This window comes from Lepisosteus platostomus, chromosome 13 (assembly GCF_059453375.1).
Source record: "Lepisosteus platostomus isolate fLepPlt1 chromosome 13, fLepPlt1.hap1, whole genome shotgun sequence".
NCBI lineage: Eukaryota > Metazoa > Chordata > Actinopteri > Semionotiformes > Lepisosteidae > Lepisosteus > Lepisosteus platostomus.
In genome coordinates, this window is record NC_142623.1 from 44432832 (window position 1) to 44452608 (window position 19777).

Consider the following 19777-nt stretch of genomic DNA (forward strand, 5'->3'; position numbering starts at 1 on the left):
TTTCAACCTATTCATGGCAGTGTGACGGCTCTAGGGTGCCTGCCCCTGCCCTGCCCGTTCGTCCCTCACTGCCTGGGCGCGGACCCGGGTCTCCGGCGTCACGCAACAGGGAAATCACCAGCTGAGCTAAAGGAGAGCTCCCCCAGCCCGGGCAGCTGAGATCCCTGTTACACGCAGGGGGCGAATTCGTTACACCAGACACGCATGACCTGCTGCTCAGTCTTTACACGTGTGTGAATCCTGTCAGCACACGTTACACCTGCACTGGGATTTTGAACTGTTTCATCGAGGAGCCCCGGTTTTCAATTCATTCAGTGACTGAATTCTCACTGACATACCCACCACTACAACGGCAGTAACAGTGCCCTAAAATTCACACTTGTTCTCCGGCACTGTGACAGTCACAGGTCAGAACAGTTGATGGGGTGTTCTGTAGGAACCTGACCGCAAGCTGTAGACTCGTTGTTACCAGTCAGTTCACTCTGATGAACTAAAGACTTGCACTGTTGATAATAACTCAGATGTAAAATCTGTACAAACACTTGGGGGGGCATATTTGACAGAATGGGCAACAAGATATCTTGTTCTGAACTGCAGGAACAATTCACGACACAGTGAAACAGTGAAATCTTTGTCTCGGTGATACATCGCCACTTGCTATCGTTGTTTTTGGATACAACATCAGTTAAGGTTATGAGGTGTTCCTTGCTCTAAAATTGAGAATCTGCCAGCTGTGTCACAGCTGGCTTTCTGCCAGGCAGCGCTGTAACGCTTTGTGTCGCCATGCACGAAGGCGCCAGGCGGACGTAGGAACCGCACTGCGAGTAACCCTCACTGATAACAGTGTTAATGGGAGCGGGCTGCGTGTCTCCTCGGCGCTACCTGCCCCTGCCCCTGCCCCTGCCCCTGCCCCTCCGGGTGCACGAGCGATCCCAGCGCGCCGCCCAGCTCCTCTTCTCGCGCGAGCCGTGCGCTCTGGCCGGCCGGGCCCCGCTGTATCCCTCCGCCCGGCCTCGCCGCTATAAACTTCCTTCCCCGCTCCGTTTTCTGGTCGCTTCTCTCACGCAGGGCAGAGGCGAGCACGGCCTCGTAGGGAACGAAGTCAATAAAAAATACACATTGACTTTTTTATCAATTGATATACTAGTCTCCCCCCCCAGTCTCCCTCATACACTCACACGCCACCGCACATTTCCATACCGGAACATTTACAGAGACGACTTACCGGGGGTTCATGGGCTAAAGGTGATGAAACTGTCTCCCTATGCCCCGCCATCTTGGCTCCAGCTCGCCGTGGGCCGGGGCCGCGTCGCGCGCCCTGGCCCGGAGCCACAATGGCGGCGGTTGCGCCGCTGTGGTGTATAAAGGCCCCGGCTCCCGCCCGGCCGGGCTGCGGCGGCGGATGTGCTCGGTGGCGGAAGGGCCGCAGTACGGCGCTGCTGAGCGAGTGACGCGGTAGCTGCAGCAGGAGGAAGGACCTCGGTTCGGCTCTGTCCTGTCTTTCAGTTTCGCCTTCAGACAGACCCGCTGCCGCCCGGCCCGCCTGGCCCATAGGCGCCCCATCCTTCGGTCCCCAGACGCGTCCTTTCGTTCATCCTCCGGGGCTCAAGTCCGCTGCGGGGGGGAGCAACCGCCATTTTAATCGAGTAAAACACGTTTTCGGTGACAGCAGCAGCAGCAGGAGGAGGAGCAGCAGCACAACAATGGCTCTGAAGAGAATTCACAAGGTGAGGGAGACAACGGGGACCCCGGGCCGGCCCGGCTCCCCCGCCTGGTGCACACGAGTGGGGGGCGATGGGTTTCGGCGGGGCAGGGGACAGAGGGCAGCCCGCGACGTGTGCGGGGCCGCCGGCGATGCGGGTCCGGGTCCGAGGGCAGGGGCCCTGCGCCGCGGTGCGCACACTGTCACGCCGCCCCTCCGGGCCCGGGCGAAGGGGGATCCGGGAGGTCGACAGGGCCCCCAGCCGCAAGGGTGTTTTATTCGGCTTTTTCGCCTTGCCCGGGAGTCGCTTACAAAGGCGAGCGGCAGCCGGCCTGCCCGAGCCGCGGGCCGGGGTAAGGAGCTCAGCCGGCCTGGTGCGGCCGCCGTGCGGGGCAGGACTACCGGGGGCTGGCGGGCGTGGAGAAGAACCAGGAACTGCACAGGCAGGCAGTGTTGCTGGGAAGAGCCCTTCTCCGCCTGTGTTGCACGACTCTCAGATCAGAAGTTCTGCTGTGTTTGGGACTCCGCTCAGTGAGCAGCGAACTTGAAATCCCGTCTACAGTGTTCATACTGTTCAGCACCTTGTCAGGCGCTAGGAAGTGCGCTGTCTTCTGATTTGTTTTTTTTTTTTTGATCGTGTGTTTTATAGGACAGCACATCAGGCAATTCTAAATCTCTCTGGACACATACAGTGGTGTTTAACCTTCTCCCCCTCCGTCCTTTTACGTTTTGGCCCCGTTTTTATGATAAAACTGAAGGTTTTGTCAAACTGCTTTTTACCAAAGTGGAGGTGGAGAGGAATTGGGATATAATCACTTTTAAAAACTGCATTGTACACCCGAGCCCCCCTTAAACGCAGTTCTAATCATCTAAGCGGTTTTAAAATGAGAAGCTTGATTAAATATGAATAATCGCGCAACTTGCAGAAAACTGCCATTTTTTTTTTAGCCTTTTGATGTCTTTATCAGCTCTGGCCGAGTGGCCATCAGTAGCTTCAGAGATGCACTGGCACTCAATGTCATTGATAGAGAGCAGCCCGAGACTTGGATTGGGACCAGTGTGGCTCAAGAAGCTTTTCCACACCATTGACCGTGGTGAAGGGGTGCAATAAGCGTTCTCTTGCTACACTATGTTCTTGACATCCAGGGGCTGTTTGTACGAGAGAAGAAATGTCTTTTTTTAATAGCACTTGTTAATTATGTAAAAACCAGAGGAGCACGGCTCCGTTTTGGCCACGTCCCTTCTGCTCCAATGCCAGGGTGGCGTCTCTTGCACGGGTGGGTTGTGGTACAGCTGTGGCGTCGCAGCGGGGTGACAGCAGGTGTGGGGACCTCCCCTGCAGGTGACGAGGTCGTGCAGAAGCACAGAGTTTCTGCCGTCGGTCTCTGCACCACCACACGCGGCCCCTGCGCTCCTGCTTTTTGACTCCAGCTGGGCCCTATCAAGCCCGGGAAGTATTTGGGTTATTTGGAGGTGAATCAAGGTGAAAATTCACTGGGGACTTTGCACTGGATGAGAACAGCCCCCTCAGTCACCCAGATGGTCCTGGCCTCTCTTTAGTCTGTTGTGTTGCGTTTCAGTCAAGCGGTTAGTGGTATTTTTGCGATTTCCCAGTTGCAGAGCTATGACATCTAGATCTGTTCATTCTCGGGGAAGCAATCTTTCAAGGTTGTTTTTGTAAAATTATTGGCACTTATTGAAGCATTAATGTGCTGCTAACGCATGTTTTTCGTGATGCTTGAGCATCTTCAACTTAGGATTTCCTGCTAGAATGTTATTCTTGGGCTCCCCTTCTGCTGTTCCACACAGCTAGTGCTGTCGGTCACGACACAAGCCTGCATCTCCGTCGCCTCCCGGAAGACGCCTCTCTGAACTGGGACCCCAGGTGATGCCAGTCCTGGAGTCTGAATAGTTGGCATTGATCTTGTGTCCCTTGACGTTTTCGTTGTTGCCACGGCTGACGGCAGCGTGTCGATCAGGAGTGGTGTTTCTTCACGTGGAAGTGATCTTCTCATCGTTGTAGGGGGTTTAACAACCATGTGTGGCCACGGGGCCAGGAAGCACCCGTCTCCTGACGGAATAGGCTCCAGCTCCACTAGAGAGTGGACGGGTGGACAGATACGAATTAGTAACATGTAACCTTAATGCACCTCAGAGAGGATCAGGGTGGAGGCTTGATCAGATGGGTGGACCTTTTAATCCCTATTTAGTTGCTTCATTTGTGTATGTATCTGGGGCAAGTCTGTTTTCTGTTGATTTATTAAATGATTGATTTATTCATTCCAGCTGAGCAAAATATTTTTTGCTTCCTTATTTACGTGTTATGAGGCTTAATATCTGGTGCAGCGCTGTGGTATCGGCATGTTCTCAGGTGCTTCCGTGTTCCCGAGAAGACGGTGTAGATGTGGTTGTGGAGGAACGATGCTCTGACAGCTGCTATCGGCGTGTGGTTTGTTGGCAGGTGGCTGTGTGGAACGACACCTGCCCTCGCCACCAAAGTCCACAGCAACCGCTTGTGATCTCAAGGCATCTCCTCGAGTCCTGAAGATCCATGTTTCCTCAAAACAAACCAGAATCATGGCGTTCCAAACAAGTCGGGGTGAGAGTAGATGGATCAGGCAGATAACGTTGTTTGGTTTGTTTCTAAGAGCCCAGTAAACTCACCAGTTTAATTAATCACCACCTGTATCATCGCTCGTGTAGCGAAGAGAAAGTTGCAATGTTGTTTGACTCGGACCTTAAACAACTGAATCACGTTTCTTGCTTTGACGCTCGGAAGTATACAAAACTGTCAAAATACTCAGCTATATCTGAGACTTGTTACAGCAACATGATTTTACAGCTTGCGGAGTCAAACTAAACTGTATTTGATGGTTCTTGTACTCTTCTGGAAAAACAATTGCTGTTGGCGCATAGCTGTTTGACCATGTCTCTAGGTGGTGTTAACGTTTGGTCGTAATTCATTTACTTATCTTTTTCACTTCTTAAATTTCATATCTTTCTTCTTCCAGTCTTTTTCACTGTACCTGTAGGCATTGAATTTTTATTTGATGTTTTCGTTTTACTTCTAGGAGTTAAATGACTTGGCACGTGATCCTCCAGCACAGTGTTCAGCAGGACCTGTTGGTGATGACAGTGAGTACCTTTATTTTGAATTATGCTATATTAATTCTGATCAGAAAACAGTACTCTGCACTTTAGTTGTAACATCATGTTTGAGTTATGAACTTGTATGTAAGAGTATAATTTGTCAGTCATGTAACGATGTGCTGTCTGCTCTGAGGACCTGTTCTGCAGCTCTTGTATGATGGGAGCTCTGCATGTGGAGCAGTATGGTATTGTGTGGTGGGCTCCTTCGCATGAGCTCCCTGCTTCAGGTCCTGCCACAACATTTCTATTGGATTAAGGTCTGGACTTCGGCCATTCCAAAATGCAAAATTTCTTCTGTCAATGATGGCAAGCCGTCCTGGTCCCATGGCAGCCCCACACCATGATACTGCCCTCACCGTGTTTCACGGCTGGGATGAGGTTCTTGTGTCCGAGTGTAGTGTTTGGTTTTCGCCAAATATACATTTCTCATTTAAGCCAAAATGTTCTATTTTCAGCTCATGCATTCACAGAACATTCTTCCCGTAGTCTTCTGGCTCATCCAGCTGGTCTTGAGCAAACTTTAAAGGGGCAGCAATGTCCTTCTTGGAGAGTAGTGGCTTCCTCCTTGCTGTGCTCCCATGCACACTCTTCTTGTTCAGTGTTTGCCTGATGGTGGACTCGTGAACACTGTCGTTGGCCAGTGCAAGAGAGGCCTGCAGATCCTAAGACGTTACCTGGGGTTCTTTGTGATCTCCCGGAATATTAGACGCCTTGCTCTTGGAGTGAGTTTTGTTGGGCGACCACTCCTGGGGAGAGTGACAGTGATTTTCTCCACTTTTTACACTATCTGCCTGACCGTGGACTGGTGAAGCCCACTGTAAACAGTGGCAAGCATAGCTTCTACAGACATGAAGGAAGTGTGCATCGTTGCCCAAATTATTTTCATAAGAATTCAGATGTGTTTTATGACTCAAGGGAACAGCCGTGAGAGGTTATGGTAGTAGCTGCAGACAAAATAACTGCTATAGGCTGGTGTGAAGTGATCACCCCACTGACATGCACGTAATCCTAAGACATTGATCAAGCGTGTTGACAACTACACCCGGGTTAAACCAGCTGAATTATATGGCAGAGCCAGAATCCGTTTCACTTTTCGGTGTGTGACCACCCATCAATGGACACCAAGCAGGAAGCCTAAACTTGATGAAGGCAGGAGTTTACAGAGGAGATGGGAAGAGGTGGTGTTTTGTGACCTGTGACCCTCATGTTTCAATCTTTCTGTGCTCACAGTGGGATACAGTAAGATTTACCGCCATGCTGTAGCCAAAGCCCATGTCTCCTATGTTCTCTGATCTACAGATGTGATTTTGCATATTTTACATTTTGTATTTTTACATTTTGTATTTTAATAATGATGCATCTAATTCAATTTGATACTTCCATGCAGTGTTTATTATCCACCTCTAGCCTTCGGTGACACCCAAGGGGAACTGTTGGCAACTATAGCCGTGTGCTTCTGCCTGCTCCCAAGAACTGTAAATCATGTAACCAAAACCCAGAGTACAGAATCCATAACCTAAGATGTTAAAAAAATAAAAGAATGTGATACACCCACTACCTCACATCATAACCATCACCTGTGCTGTACACATACAGTATGATATATCCAGGTGATCTCTTGTATATACAGCCAGATGTCAACTCTTTAGCCCTCAGGTTGGGGTCCTTTTCCCTAGCTTGCCCTTCTCACCGGAGTCCCACAGCCACCTCTCTGCATGTAGTGGGATTACACCTTGTAGGAGCAAACTGCCTTCCCCATCACCCCTGGGTCTGGATGCCTCGACTGCCCAGATAGTCGTATAGCCTTGTCCCCTTTGTGGAAGAGAGCCCTCCCTGTCTACTAGTTGCTAAGCTGTAGTAACTTGTATTGTATTTCTCTACAAATGTACTGTGTAAGTCAGTCACTTGAGAAAATTAAGTTTTTCATATAGTTATAGGTGTAAGTTTGTTGCCATAATGTTTGTGATGGTTCCCTTGTAAATGTACTTACCCCACTATGTTTAAGTAGATGTCTCCCTTATTAGAATTGTAATTTATCTATATGCTGCATTTCAATTGAACATGATTTTCTTTAATGTCCTCTATGTATCGTTTACATTCAGATAAAGGATACAAATGAGATCAGGCCATTCACCTCATCGATCTTATTTGGTTGCTAAATCCACAAGTGCCATTGAGAAGCTGATCTTTTTCATTTTTACTGACTTTTGTCATTTATTGCTATATATCGCTATTGTCATTTTTAGAACCTGATGAATAATTTTAAGGTTCATGATCTGGCCGCCAGTTTTTCCCTTCAACTACAAGGGAATTAAAAGGACGTAGTGCATTCCTGTTAGAGCAGGTTTCTCCAGTTTCAAATGAGCCGCTAAACAGTGAGCAGGTTTCTAGTAAACAAAAAGTAGTCCTTTTTAGAACGGCCTTTAACAGTTACTTCAGTGGAATTGACTTAACTCATTTTTCTTATAAATGCAGCCGCTCTTCTGTGGAACAAGTGAGTGTAGAAGTGTTGTGCTGAGGCCCTTGGTAGTGGTTAAGGTCAGGGGGGCTGTTACCAGGAAGTCTGCCAGTACTACTTCCTAGTTCTTCATACCACGGGGAAGAAGAAGCCATCGCGTGCTTTTTAAGTGATTGCAATTCTTGCTGCGCACAGCAATGCAGGCTTGAGTGTAACCTGCCTGCAAGACATATCTACGTTCCTAGGCTGGTTTTTGAAGATGCGAGCAGTTCTGAAACTAGCTGTAGTCACTGATTCGTTGATAAAGAGGAAACCTGCAGAATCCGGCCGTGAAAGTGAATTTAGTGAATATAGTGGCGGTTCATATTTCTTACAGGTCCTTTTTGTCTCTTTCAGTGTTCCACTGGCAGGCCACAATAATGGGACCAGTAAGTAATTCAGTTATTCAGTACAGTTTGAAGAGTGAAGCAACGTCTTTGTGTCGTCTCAATAATGTTTGTCTTTGACAGAATGACAGTCCTTACCAGGGTGGTGTGTTCTTCTTGACAATTCATTTCCCAACAGATTACCCATTCAAACCACCAAAGGTGAGCTTATTTTTGGTGCTGTCTCAATTGAATGTTTTAATTGTGTAGGTTATTGCATATAGTGATGGTTTCACTGATACACTGAAGTAAGCCTGTTTAGAACTAGCACTAATAGATTTGTTTCAAACTTGCTTTTAATTTCTTAAATGGTTTTTTTTCTCCTTTTGGTTGACCTTTAGGTTGCTTTTACAACAAGAATCTACCACCCAAACATCAACAGCAATGGCAGCATCTGCCTCGATATCCTACGATCACAGTGGTCGCCAGCGCTAACCATTTCAAAAGGTAGGGTAGTATGTAGCACGCGACTGCTGACACTGCGTTTTCACCCAAGTTGCACAAAGCAAGTAATTCTTGTGGTTTTCACGGGGCAAGAAGTAGAGGTAACAGGATGAGTTACAGCTTCTCAGTGGTGCTTGTGCACTAAATCAGTTTATAGTGCCCACATGGTCAGCTGGGCTCTGTTCCATGGGTCTGGGCATGACCTGAAGCGCTCAGCCTGTGGGCTGAAATCTCCTCGACAGAAATGGTGAAGGCTGTGAGGCAGTATAGCCATTGCTCCTCCAGCCCCGCGGGCTTCGTTTAGTATCGCAGATGGCTGCGTTTCCTCTTGCACGCAGTGCTAGGGAGGCAGAAACGGTTGAGGTGATGTCAACTGCATCCCGCGACGGAACCGGATGGAGTGCGAAGTGAAAGAGAGATGTACCTGGTTAGGATTTTTATTTTCCTTGAGGTGGCTCGGTCAGCCTTTTTTTTTTTTTTCCCCCGTAAACGGAAGAACGACTTTGGAATAATTTTTTTTTTTTCAGGTGGATGAAACTTTTTAAACGACCAGGTAATTTTCAAATAGGTTAAGACTTGCATTATGTGACACGAGTAAAGAACACTTCCTTTAGTGACCACTAGCCAAGGAATAAAGCTCGCTTCATGAAAACATCTGAGGGTGAGGGTGCTGTACTTTTTTTGAAAGCAGCTTTTCGGCTTTTGTGAATCAGACTGGCCATTAGCTCAAAGCACAAGGGATCATACAATCCTGTCCAACTACTCAACACCCAGGGCTTCTGTGTTTCATTCTTTTGTTCCTGTGACTTCAGACGAACTGCCTGGCTGCTCCCTCCACATCATGGCTATATAATGCAGAGAGGCTCGAAGAAACAGTCACTTGTAAAGAGTTTAAACTTCTTTGATAACATCGGCCGTGAATTTGCTTTCTCTGCATTATTGTACCTTTCTATTTAATGAATTACAAATGCTGTTTATCTTTACTAACAGTTTGCCGTGAGGTAATGCCTCCTGTAAAAATATTAAAGGCTTCATTTAGAGGACTGTAAACATTGGGACTTGGCTTTTTTTCCCCTGTGCAATGAGCAGGAAAACAAGTTTCAAATTGAAATTAATTCAAACGGACGTGCTAGACTTGAAGGAAAAGGCTTTTTGCTTGATTTAATACTACAGACACATAGCAATATGCTTGTAGTGTTTAAAAGAATGATGTTAAATTTAAAGGTGCCAGTCAGTTTTGATGGCTGTATCCATTCTCAAGCAGCATGTTTTTGGAGGAATCCTTAATAGGTTGTTGGTTGAATAATTGTATCTTCTTCTCCAGTTCTCCTGTCGATCTGTTCACTGTTATGTGATCCCAATCCAGATGATCCCTTAGTGCCAGAGATTGCACGCATCTACAAAACAGACAGGGAAAAGTGAGTACACTAGCTGGCGTGCTGTCACGTCGTCCGTTTGCATTATTTATATGGTTTTTAATAATTTGACCAACATATTGTACGTAGAAGAAGCTTGGTTTCTGTATTTTCTTTTAAATGTAGTCCTTACTTAAAATGATTTCCATCCTTGCCCTTCAACAGATTTTGCCAAAAAATCTTTTCTCCTCTCTGATACCACAGGAGACTGCTTAAAGGTGGAAAGAATGTTTTTTCCGAAATTACGCAGCTGTAAAGACAGTCATTGATTGTTTCTAAATGCCTTTTTTTGTATTGCAAATAAGCAGAACACTTTATTGTATAAACTACTGCCTGATTTATCTGCATAAAAACATCTGCTTCTTTTATATACAATCGTCATGGTCCCAACACTTTAAAACAAAAGGTTGACACCAATATTTAAAACGGTCTCCCGAATTATTAAAGATGTACTTTTCCCCTTGGAATAGCGATAAATACAAGACCTGCCGTGAGAGTCGTGGTCACAGTGAAGTGGTTTGCTACATGTGTATTGATGTTCAGGGATATCGGACTTTCTGTGGTGAAGCCCAAGCCGTCGAGCTGTTCTGTTCTCTGCAGCTCACACGCTGCCCCCGCGTTCAGGTGCTGTGGGCTTGGTTCTCGTTGCTCCTCCGGTGCGTGGAGGAAGCTGAAAACGGGTCAGCTAGCAGGGTGCTTTTCTACCGTACCACTACTCCAAGAAACTCCTGATGCTTTAACACAAATCGGAAATGGAAGACTTTACAGTGGATAGCAATCATTTCCCCACTATCGGAAGAGAAATTGCAGGAGAGGTGCATAAACCGACAATCCGCGCCTTCGTGAATTGGCTGCCGCTAGCGTCTAATGTGGTCAACAATATAACCTTCATAACCACTTCTGAATTTTTATGGAACGGTTGTGGTTGATTTCTTTGTGACGTATTAACGAGTGATGCGGGAGTCCTCTGTATGCTGGATGCTCGTTGCCGTATGATTGCAATGGGTGAACTCGGCACCCTTTTCAGTGCTTATGTAGGATCTGAAATTCCAGTGGTGCAAAACAGGAGCCAGGTTTCCTTGCATTACTTTATCAGGACCGATGCATTTTTTTCCTCCATTAATAGTAAATAAACTGAAATGTCTTCTTCTCTTTTTCAGGTACAACAGAATAGCTCGGGAATGGACACAAAAGTATGCAATGTAGTTCCGGAGGATTGTGGACACACCTCTACATGTATGGCTAGGGGAGCTTTGGAAGAAAAAATCTTGGTTTCCATTTGACTGCTTTCTATAAGCCCATGCCTCATCTTCCCCTGTGCACATGTTTACCTGACCCAGCAGTGCTGCGTTGTGTTGTACATATTTGAAACAGCGATCTTAGAAATACTGTGCTCCCTGTATCTTGCTATTTTTCAAAAATGACATTTTTAACACGAAAACGTGTTAAGGGCCAGTTGTTCAATCATAACGTTTATGAATCTAAAAGTGTTCCTTGCCGTTTTAAACTGGGTTAGTCTGAAAATTTGAGGGGTTTTTGTTTCCCTGTGCTTCCAGGCAATATTTACAGTAGTAATCAGTTAGTGGGGGCAAATGTATTTTTGTATAAATTTCTTAGGAATTCTTTTAAACTCATAAGAGGTTATGAATAGAAGAATAAGGTCTTTGGCTTGTTTTTGTACTACTGGTAAATTCTGAAGGACTTTTTTTCATTGTTTTTGCATTGTCATGACCAAGAACCATACCCACATCCATTACAAACTAGAATTTTGGACCAGTTATATAAACAAGTTATTAGTTTAAGTATTTTCCCTAAACCCTTTAATTTGCATTTGGCTTTTGTTTAATAAGAAGCTAATGGCTCCAGTTACTCGTAATGGCTACATTTCTGGATGTAAAGGGTATGAATTCCTATACAAAAATACAACTTCTGTATATTTAATTACCTGAAAGCTCTTTGAGCTTGTGTGTTTAATTATGATTAAACTGTGTAATAAAACTGATTACTAAAGTCTTTATGTTTGGATTTAAGAATCACTGGGATAACTGCTGACTTAATTTTTTAGCAGTCTTGTGTTAAACTGAATGTGTAGTTTTCACATTTTGTGTATATTTACTGGAAGTGTATGATATTCTAAGGGGGTAATACAGTTTTAAAGTATTACTAAATTTTTATTTAGTAGTGAAAGTCTTGAGCAGATTTTTCTAACAGATCACACATAGCTTGGAAAACACTGAGGGTTATCACTACAGTGGTTTTCAAGACAGTGCAAAAGTAGTTGTGACCGTTGGACAAATTGAAATATTTAGGATGTGGTAGTCGCCACGTGTTGCCAAATATTTTCTAAATATCTTGAGGGGAACAAAATAGTCACTTAAGGGGAAAGACAAATCTTTGAAATACTAGTTTGCAGTTTATTACCTGTACATGAAGTAACTTTCAACAGGAGTAAATCTTTTCTGAATTACCCATCTGGGAATAAATGGCCACATGTGAAAGAACACCTTTACATGATAGAGTGTGTACCCAAGTAAAGTTAGTGACTGATACACATGGCAGCAACATACTTGCGAAGTACTTAGTAGTTAATTGATCCAAGGGTCTGATCCGCCAGTTTTGTGAAAGAAGCCAGAGTATCGGCTTCAACAATGTGGCTGGGCAGATTGTTCCCTACTCCTGTAACCCTGTCTATGGAAATGAGGTGGTGTTGGGAGGGATTAGCTGAGAGTAGTATGTACTTGCATCTTCTTGGCAATTTAGTGCACAAGTGTGTTTTTGTTTCCCCATAGGTAATGGGAGCTGGGAAACTGCCCCCTCCCTCATATGCGTCACCTTCCCAGGAGGTGTCAGGTTGTGCTAGCTGTCCGAGAAGTGTAAAAATTTGGTGGAGTCGGGAAAAGGTGCCTTGTCAAATATCAGATGGCCAGTATTGTGCTGCTTTGTTGCATTTCAAGATGAGCGGAGTCAGGGGTTTTGTCTGTGCACCACGGTGTGGCGAAGGTGTGGTGGCTCTTGCTGATATCGGAGTAGGTTCCTGCATATTTGCTGGTGACTCTGGGATTCAGGATTGACCCTCTTGCCCTTGGCCCCAGAAACCAAGGGGACAGGCATCGTGTAAGCTTTGCTTCAACTGCTTCCACTTCATCCAGGTGGGGCTGCACATTGGTGGTGGTGGAGGGGAGTCCCCATTACCTGTAAAGGGCTTTTGAGTGGAGTGTTTAGAAAAGCGCTATATAAATGTAAGCAATTATTAATTATTTACTAGATGGTCACTGTTGGTAGTGGGGCATCCGGTGTCTTCAGATGTCGAGTTGTCGAAGATTGTGCGGTGTTTTCAGAGTCTGTCAGTTCTTGTCTGTTTTCATTTGTGAAGTCGCTGTAGCATGAAACTCGGTATACCAGTTTAAGCTCAGTGTCTGTGTGAAAGGTGAGGTTATTTTTAAATGTCTTCAATATTTTTTTTTCCTGTGCACTTACTAGACTGAAATTGTCATTTTTTTCTGTTCAGGTGTACAGTGCAGAGTGACAGTGGTAGTGGCTTATAGATAAGTTACTCCCAGGAGAACATATCAAAGCTCAGCTGCCAAACCTATTTGAGGAGAACTTTGTTCCTCGGATTTCTTTAGCTCAATTTAACTACTTAACTGTTTTTTCCTTAGAGTCTATTATAGAGATCAATAAAACCTAGTCCACAACCTGGCAAGCCCCTTGGTTACAACAGGTTTAACTGAGAATCCAAAAAGCTGTCGTTCTTCTGGGCCTGTCCCACCCCCACATGCGGAGTTCAGATTGGCTTTTCTTAGCATTTAAAATGAGACGACAGTAGATGTGCTTCCCTCATTTCTGCTGATGCGTGATAACAGGAAGGCCTGTGGAGATGAGCTATTATGATTATCAAAAGGTCACTCTGTATCTTTCACCGGTTTATAGCAAGATCACAACTTTCCCGCAAGGCTGAACATCATGGGAAATATTTTCCATTTTTCTGGTGTTTTTCTCATACTACGTCCCTGCAAATGTGGCGAATTCTGTTTGTTTAAAATGGTAGGTCTTCTAATTAACAAGGCAGGATGCTTCTCGTTGAACATGTGAGCTACTGAGTGTTTCAGTTCCTCTAACTGGAGTTCACAGGTGATGCTGATCTCTAGTCACAGAGCCTGTTTAACTTGTTGCAATCCTGCAGCTGCCTGTTGATTATGGATTTTGCACTTTTTATTCAATGACTTGCGTTTTTCTGTAGCAGTAGGATTAAGGCATGTCGTTCAGAGGTATAATGAGCAGTACCACACCTTGGATTTGAACCCACAGCTTTTCCATTAAGTACAGAGCCTGTAACCACTGTGCCAGACTTGGTGTGTATATATAGGGTGCATGTTAATTGTTTGCTAGCTGCTGAACAAAATTTCCCAGCAGTATACTTTTCAAAAACAAGAGAGATGCTGTGTACAATGGTAACTGCAGTATTTTAAACTGATACCTAATAATGATTCCCCCTACACTATAGCTAGAGAACGTCTCACTTTTTACTAAATTGAGATACAGTAAGGACATCTTAAAATGGAGGCATGGCATAAAATAAGTACATTCTGTACCTAGTTGTCTCTTTAAGAATGAGTACAGAAAACATTCTTTCCATTTTTACTGTGAGGCACATCAGTAAAGGCCTTTACTGTGAGGCCTTAAGGGTACTCCATGAAGATTACAGCCCTTTCTGCGTAGGTTTATACATCTCGCTTCACTACTGAGATAGTAAGCTGCAGTTGCTGAATGTGTAAATGCCTCCATACCCGACTGCTGCAGCTACCGAGAGGTGCGAGCAAGGCGGCGAGCGTCACTTCTGCCACGAGTTCTGCGGGCTGAGCGCTGGTGCCCCCCCGCCCAGGGGGTAGTGTACTCCCAGCACCTGCAGTCTGCTCACCCAGGTCACCCTCGGCCTTGTCTAGGCACAGGACCAGAGCGCTCGTGATCGTTGGGTACGGGAGGGTGTTGTGTGAATGGGCCAGTCACTCACAGTGCGTTTATTCCACATCACCACCAGCTCACTGCGCTGTTTCTCAGATGACTGAAGAGAGAAGAATGATCTGACGGTGTCTCCGCTGTCACATTAGGGCATGTTTGACTCCAGCTGAGTTATCAATCACAGGATAATCAATTTCAGTTTATTTAGGGTGTATTTTTAAAATTTGCTTTAAGCTCTCTGAACGTGGAAAGAAACTTGCAGTTGTCATCCTGCCTGTACCAGTGTGTGAGTTTCAGGTGTGCTGCGTGTTACAAACCCAACGGGAAGGACCTCTGTCGAATGAACAGTCTCTGTGGGAATACCCATTCTAGTTCATCAATAACTGATCACCTTTGACTAGCTGTAGAGTGAGAAATACGGGAGAGGCATTGTGGAGTCCTGTATGCTGAAGTGGCTGGAAACACTGGCCTTAAACCCGGATATTTTTGAAACTCGGGACTGAATTCAGAAGAAAGTTGGACTATATGAACCAAGTAGTTAAATTAAAGGCTTTAATTAGGGCTGGCGAGACGGAGCTCGCCTGGAATGAAACCCAGCAGACCGACACACCTCAGGTGCTCAACGCCTCCGTCTGCCGTACTTTGCATAGAGTTGACTTTTCAACTGAACCGTTATCTAGCCCGGACTGCTGAACTAGAACATCTCGTTCCGTAGATGTATTGGCCAATGTCCACAGAGAAATAGAAGATCCACATCCAGAGGAATGTTTTTGCTGAGATCTAATTTAAAAATCGCTTTTATGTGCATGATCGTGGCTGTGTATTCCACCGTGTACATAGATTGTTACTGTTGAAAGGGTGCTAACCTTACGTGCATGTTCAATAAATGGAAGGAATTTTTGTAGGCTGTAGTTGTCATTTCTGTGTATGCTTACCTTCACGTATTGTCCCAATGAAGCTGTATTTAACAGCAGCTGTGACTTTTAAGTTACGTTTTTCTTATAAAAGCTTTAAAATTAATTTCAGACGTGTATGACGGAGGAGGTGATATTTCACAATCTCAAAGTAAACAGCTTTGCTCCAGCAGTGTTCTCCGTTCCTGCTGTCAACGTGACACCTCCTTCCCCCCCGTAAAAGGCCATGACGTCACCCGGGGGCTCCCTTTCCCGAACCTGCAACAGGCCGGCCGCACAGGTGCGTGAGGCACGAGGGGGCGCGGCGTGACGGCTGACGTCACAGCCGCCTGCGCAGTCCGGACGGGGCGCCACACGCTCGCGGGGCGGGGGGAGACGGGGTCGCGAGAGCTGTGACCTTGCTGCGGCTGCTGCAGCGCTAGAGCGCGAGATGACATCGCCGTTCACGGGACTGGCGGCTCACAGAGGTAACCGCGCGCTGAATGCACAGCCTTACTGCAGGACCGCGGCAGGATAATGATGTTTAGGGCAGAAATAAGAGTCAACTCGACCGCATTGCAGACGATTAGGACGCGAAGGAACATGACGGCGCGCTTCCATCAGTTCAGGTGTAGCTACAGGCTCTCCCCCGCTGACTGAGCTCCGTCCGTGAGTTCGGTGCTAAAGGTCGCTCCAGGTTCAGTCTTTCATGCGGTTTTTATGCCCCTGGTGAGTGAACCTGCTTTCCCGTTGAGTAAGTGACCAGAGTCCCTTGGTTTGTTGCGGGTGGGGGCCGTGGTCCAGCAGCGCTGGACAGGGTCCACCCCGGTCGCCATGGCCGCTGCCCCGTCACATGACCGGCCGACAGCCAGCCGGGGAGCCCCGTCTGCTGGCGCCTGCGGACCAGGACACGCAGGTCGGCGTACTGTGTCCACACCAGAGGCACAGACCGCATTTACAGGATCCTGAAGGCAAGCGCGGGATTTCACAAAGCCGTGAAATTGAAATGTACGTGTTCTAGTAAATATGTCTGTGAAAAACGTGAACCATTTCCAACAACCTGCCCCCTAGGCCCTAGTACAACCACGTCGAAATATTTTCGAAGTTGTAACCTTGTTTTAGGAGCAGTGTGGCTGCCTCCTCTGAAGATGCCTTTTGAATGTGGTGTTGTGGCACAGTGCGCATCTTTGTCATTTCCAGGCGTGATTACTGTCCGTGCACAGCCTGCACAGACGTGTTCTGAGCCAGTCGCAGTTCCAGGTCTTAACTGGATTTAAAAAGGAGCGTTTTAATGCCGACCTGTCTGATATTGCAGCCCACCTGGCCACAGTGACTGTGGCTACTGTGCTGGGAGGGTACCTGATCTACAAGCACATCTACAGCCGGTCTTCCAAGAAGAGCAAAGTGAACCTCGATATCAGTAAAGACAGCCCCAAAGTCGTCCACTGTTTCGACATCGAAGACCTCGGGTCGAAAGCCGTGTACTGCAGGTGCTGGAGATCCAAAAAGGTATCCGTCCGCCTTCCGTCTTCTCTCAGGGTCGCGGGGAAGCAGGAGTCTGTCCCAGCAAACCGCTGGCCCAGCCTGGACAGGACGCCATCAGTCTACAGGGCCGCTTTTCCCAGAAGACAGTTAACCTGCCCCATTCATTACATTAACCCAGTTAAATTGGGACTGAAGGAGGAAACCCACATGTAACCTAGAAACTCCACACAGACAGCGCCCCAGGTCCGGAACTGAACCTGGAGCCCCAGCGCCTCTCACGACTGTGCCACCTCGAAAGGGAATCCGTTTGTTTTGTTGCGTTCGCCCTGGCAGGGCTGGTGTTCCCCCTGGCTAAAAAAAACAAACTCAAAAGGTTTCAGAACGTCACGTGAACCCGGACGTGTGCATGTGGACACATTAGAGATAAAGGTGCGACCCAGATCAGGCGTACTCGTGTCGGTCTGATTGCAGGTAAAGTTAGAGGTCAGGTCCGGTGGCTGCCAGGGTGCCAGTCGTGTCCAGTGGGAGGTGCCCAGTGCCCGCTGTGTCCACCGCTGGTGTGACCACAGGTTTTGAACCGGACTGCAGTGGGGGCCGTGCGCCGCCAGGCCCTGGGGGGGTGTGACTCCGGCTGCGGTCCGGCGGGACAGGAGCTCGGGTCAGGCCGGGACACCCCGCCCTTCTCCCTGTGGCCCCAGCCCGGCGCCCTTGGGGGGCCGCCACACAGGGGCGCCTCCTCCTGTGTTTGAACTTTTAGGGCTGTTCCAAAATCTGAACTATCTAAAATGTTAATGTCCTGTGAGAAGGTGGCATTGAACACGCACACATGGCCTCAGGCTGCGTGTCTTTAAAATCACTGATTCTGATGCCCTTCCATGGGAAGGAGCTTGTGTGACTCTGAGCTTGTTTTAATTTCCCACTCCGTTGTGACTGTGATGTTCTTCACTGCATCTGATGTGGCGGGGGAAGGAGTAGGTTTCCACAGGAGCTGAATTCTGAGCTTCATTAACGCGATCTAATTTGAACACCGCTGGAACCCAGCTCCCTGCCGCGACACCAGTCTTTCAGCAGTGGTGGGAGAGTGGCACATGAGTCATTAGAGCCCTCAAAATAGACTGGTATGACTTCACCCCTTGTCTGACTTTACCATTTTCACACACTCATATATGTGAACAAAAGCAAAAACTGACAACTAAATGGACAAAACTGAATATCTCTAACTGTGCCGCTGCTCTGTAGCTTCAGTAGTGTTTCCAAGAGCCTAGTTTTGGATTTTATGTAATATTGTTCTTATTCTTCAGTTAACATATGCATATATCATTAGCAGTGACTATAGAGCAGCAGATGAAACCCCTAGAGAGCTGTAAACAGTTCTAGTCCGGGTGATCGCCCGGCGGGCGATGTGATCGGGACTGTTCCAGCAAGAGGAGGGAAGGCGGGCCCCGGGGCCCCAGAGCACCAGGCCACAGACTCGGCACAGGGGAAACTGCAGAAACAGACCTGCCTGTTGTCTGCTACCGAGAACCGGAGTGTTGTGTGGAAGAGACGTGCTTGTGAAACGTGAACAATTTCACCAGACTCTCAGTTGAATGTGTTTGGGCCGAAGGGGGCGGAAGGCTCGAGGGAGACGGCCACAGCGCCTCGTTGCTCGCAGTCGAGCTGCGCTCCCTGGCCCGAGCCCGCCCGCCGTGACTGACCCCAACCCTAACCCTGTCCCCCTTACCTTCCAGTTCCCCTACTGCGACGGGGCTCACGCCAAGCACAACGAGGAGACGGGGGACAACGTGGGGCCCTTGATCGTCAAGAAGAGAGACGCCTGACTGGCCAGCGTGGCGCGCGGGAACGACGGCAGAGCGTTCTGCGCTGCAGTGAGCCGCTGAGAGCTGAGGAGGACTGCCTTGATCTGTGGTCCTTACTTTGCCGATGCCGGCAAACGTCTGCTGTCGTCGTGGGTGAAGAATCGATATGAGAGAATGTGAATGTGCAGCATCAGGGCCCGCTCCTGCTCTGTCAAGTGCCTTGCTGCTGTGACTGCGTGAGGCAGTAGCTCCGTCTCTCTCATTCCGTCCTTACAGCAGAGCAGTGCGGAGCACCCTGTTCGTTTTCTTAATTTACAACTGTGCGAGACATGTTCCTCCTTGCGGCCAGTTTTAACGGTTCCTGATTGAATTTGTGTGTTTTTGAAAATGTTTTCTGAATAAACACATTCTAAAGCATGCAGGGTAAGCATACTGTCAACACCAGAATGTTAGAGGGGTACAATCAAGACGAGCTTGTTCCAGACAATAATAATAATTGCTTACACTTATATAGTGCTTTTCTGGACACTCCACTTAAAGCACTTTACAGGTAATGGGGATCCCCTCCACCAGCACCAGTGTGCAGCCCCACCTGGATGATACGTCTGCAGCCAGAGTGCGCCAGAACTATCGCCACACACCAGCTAACACTGAATCCCCCTCTGCTTTGAAATCGTGTCTTAAAACCTGTTTTCTCTGGCATGTGAGTGTTACAGCAGTTTCCAAACAGGAGGGAAGAGACGTTCCTGTGCTTGGATAAAGGTGTATTTTGTTGGACAATTTAGGAGACGCTTCCACAGATGCCATTAGGCTTTCTTCCTGCTTCCTGACTGGCACGTTCCACAGGGAATAGACGTAAAATAATTAGTCTGTTTTTTTTTCAAAAGGCAGTGCGAAAGCAGCAATTGGTGTAAGGTGACTAGATTCTGAGTTAAAGATGAGTTGCCTCTATTACTGTAACTACAACAGCAATTATAATAATAATTGCTTACGCTTATATAGCGCTTTTCTGGACACTCCACCCAAAGCGCTTTACAGGTAACGGGG

At 47.3% G+C, this 19777-nt stretch overlaps 2 protein-coding genes across 2 annotated transcripts; both read left to right on the plus strand.

The window, feature by feature from the left end:
- The first annotated feature begins 1397 nt into the window (after positions 1-1397).
- On the plus strand, positions 1398-11607 carry ube2d2 (ubiquitin-conjugating enzyme E2D 2 (UBC4/5 homolog, yeast)). The gene is made up of 7 exons (XM_088604894.1): positions 1398-1727; positions 4774-4837; positions 7707-7738; positions 7820-7897; positions 8077-8182; positions 9504-9597; positions 10755-11607. Exons 1-7 carry the CDS (start codon positions 1704-1706, stop codon positions 10798-10800), a joined length of 444 nt encoding a protein of 147 aa, XP_088461020.1. The 5' UTR covers positions 1398-1703; the 3' UTR covers positions 10801-11607.
- A 4167-nt stretch (positions 11608-15774) lies between these two features.
- On the plus strand, positions 15775-19147 carry LOC148650759 (CDGSH iron-sulfur domain-containing protein 1). Its single transcript, XM_088604895.1, has 3 exons — positions 15775-15934; positions 16762-16955; positions 18662-19147. Exons 1-3 carry the CDS (start codon positions 15898-15900, stop codon positions 18749-18751), a joined length of 321 nt encoding a protein of 106 aa, XP_088461021.1. The 5' UTR covers positions 15775-15897; the 3' UTR covers positions 18752-19147.
- Positions 19148-19777: the final 630 nt, after the last annotated feature.

Bases quoted from the DNA above. Each gene is read 5' to 3' on its own strand.
- LOC148650759 (XM_088604895.1), top strand. From the start codon at position 15,898: ATGACATCGCCGTTCACGGGACTGGCGGCTCACAGAG. The intron at 15,935-16,761 runs GTAACCGCGCGC...CTGATATTGCAG, and splicing joins GGGACTGGCGGCTCACAGAG to CCCACCTGGCCACAGTGACT. The intron at 16,956-18,661 runs GTATCCGTCCGC...CTTACCTTCCAG, and splicing joins GGTGCTGGAGATCCAAAAAG to TTCCCCTACTGCGACGGGGC.
- ube2d2 (XM_088604894.1), top strand. From the start codon at position 1,704: ATGGCTCTGAAGAGAATTCACAAG. The intron at 1,728-4,773 runs GTGAGGGAGACA...TTTTACTTCTAG, and splicing joins CTCTGAAGAGAATTCACAAG to GAGTTAAATGACTTGGCACG. The intron at 7,898-8,076 runs GTGAGCTTATTT...GTTGACCTTTAG, and splicing joins ACCCATTCAAACCACCAAAG to GTTGCTTTTACAACAAGAAT.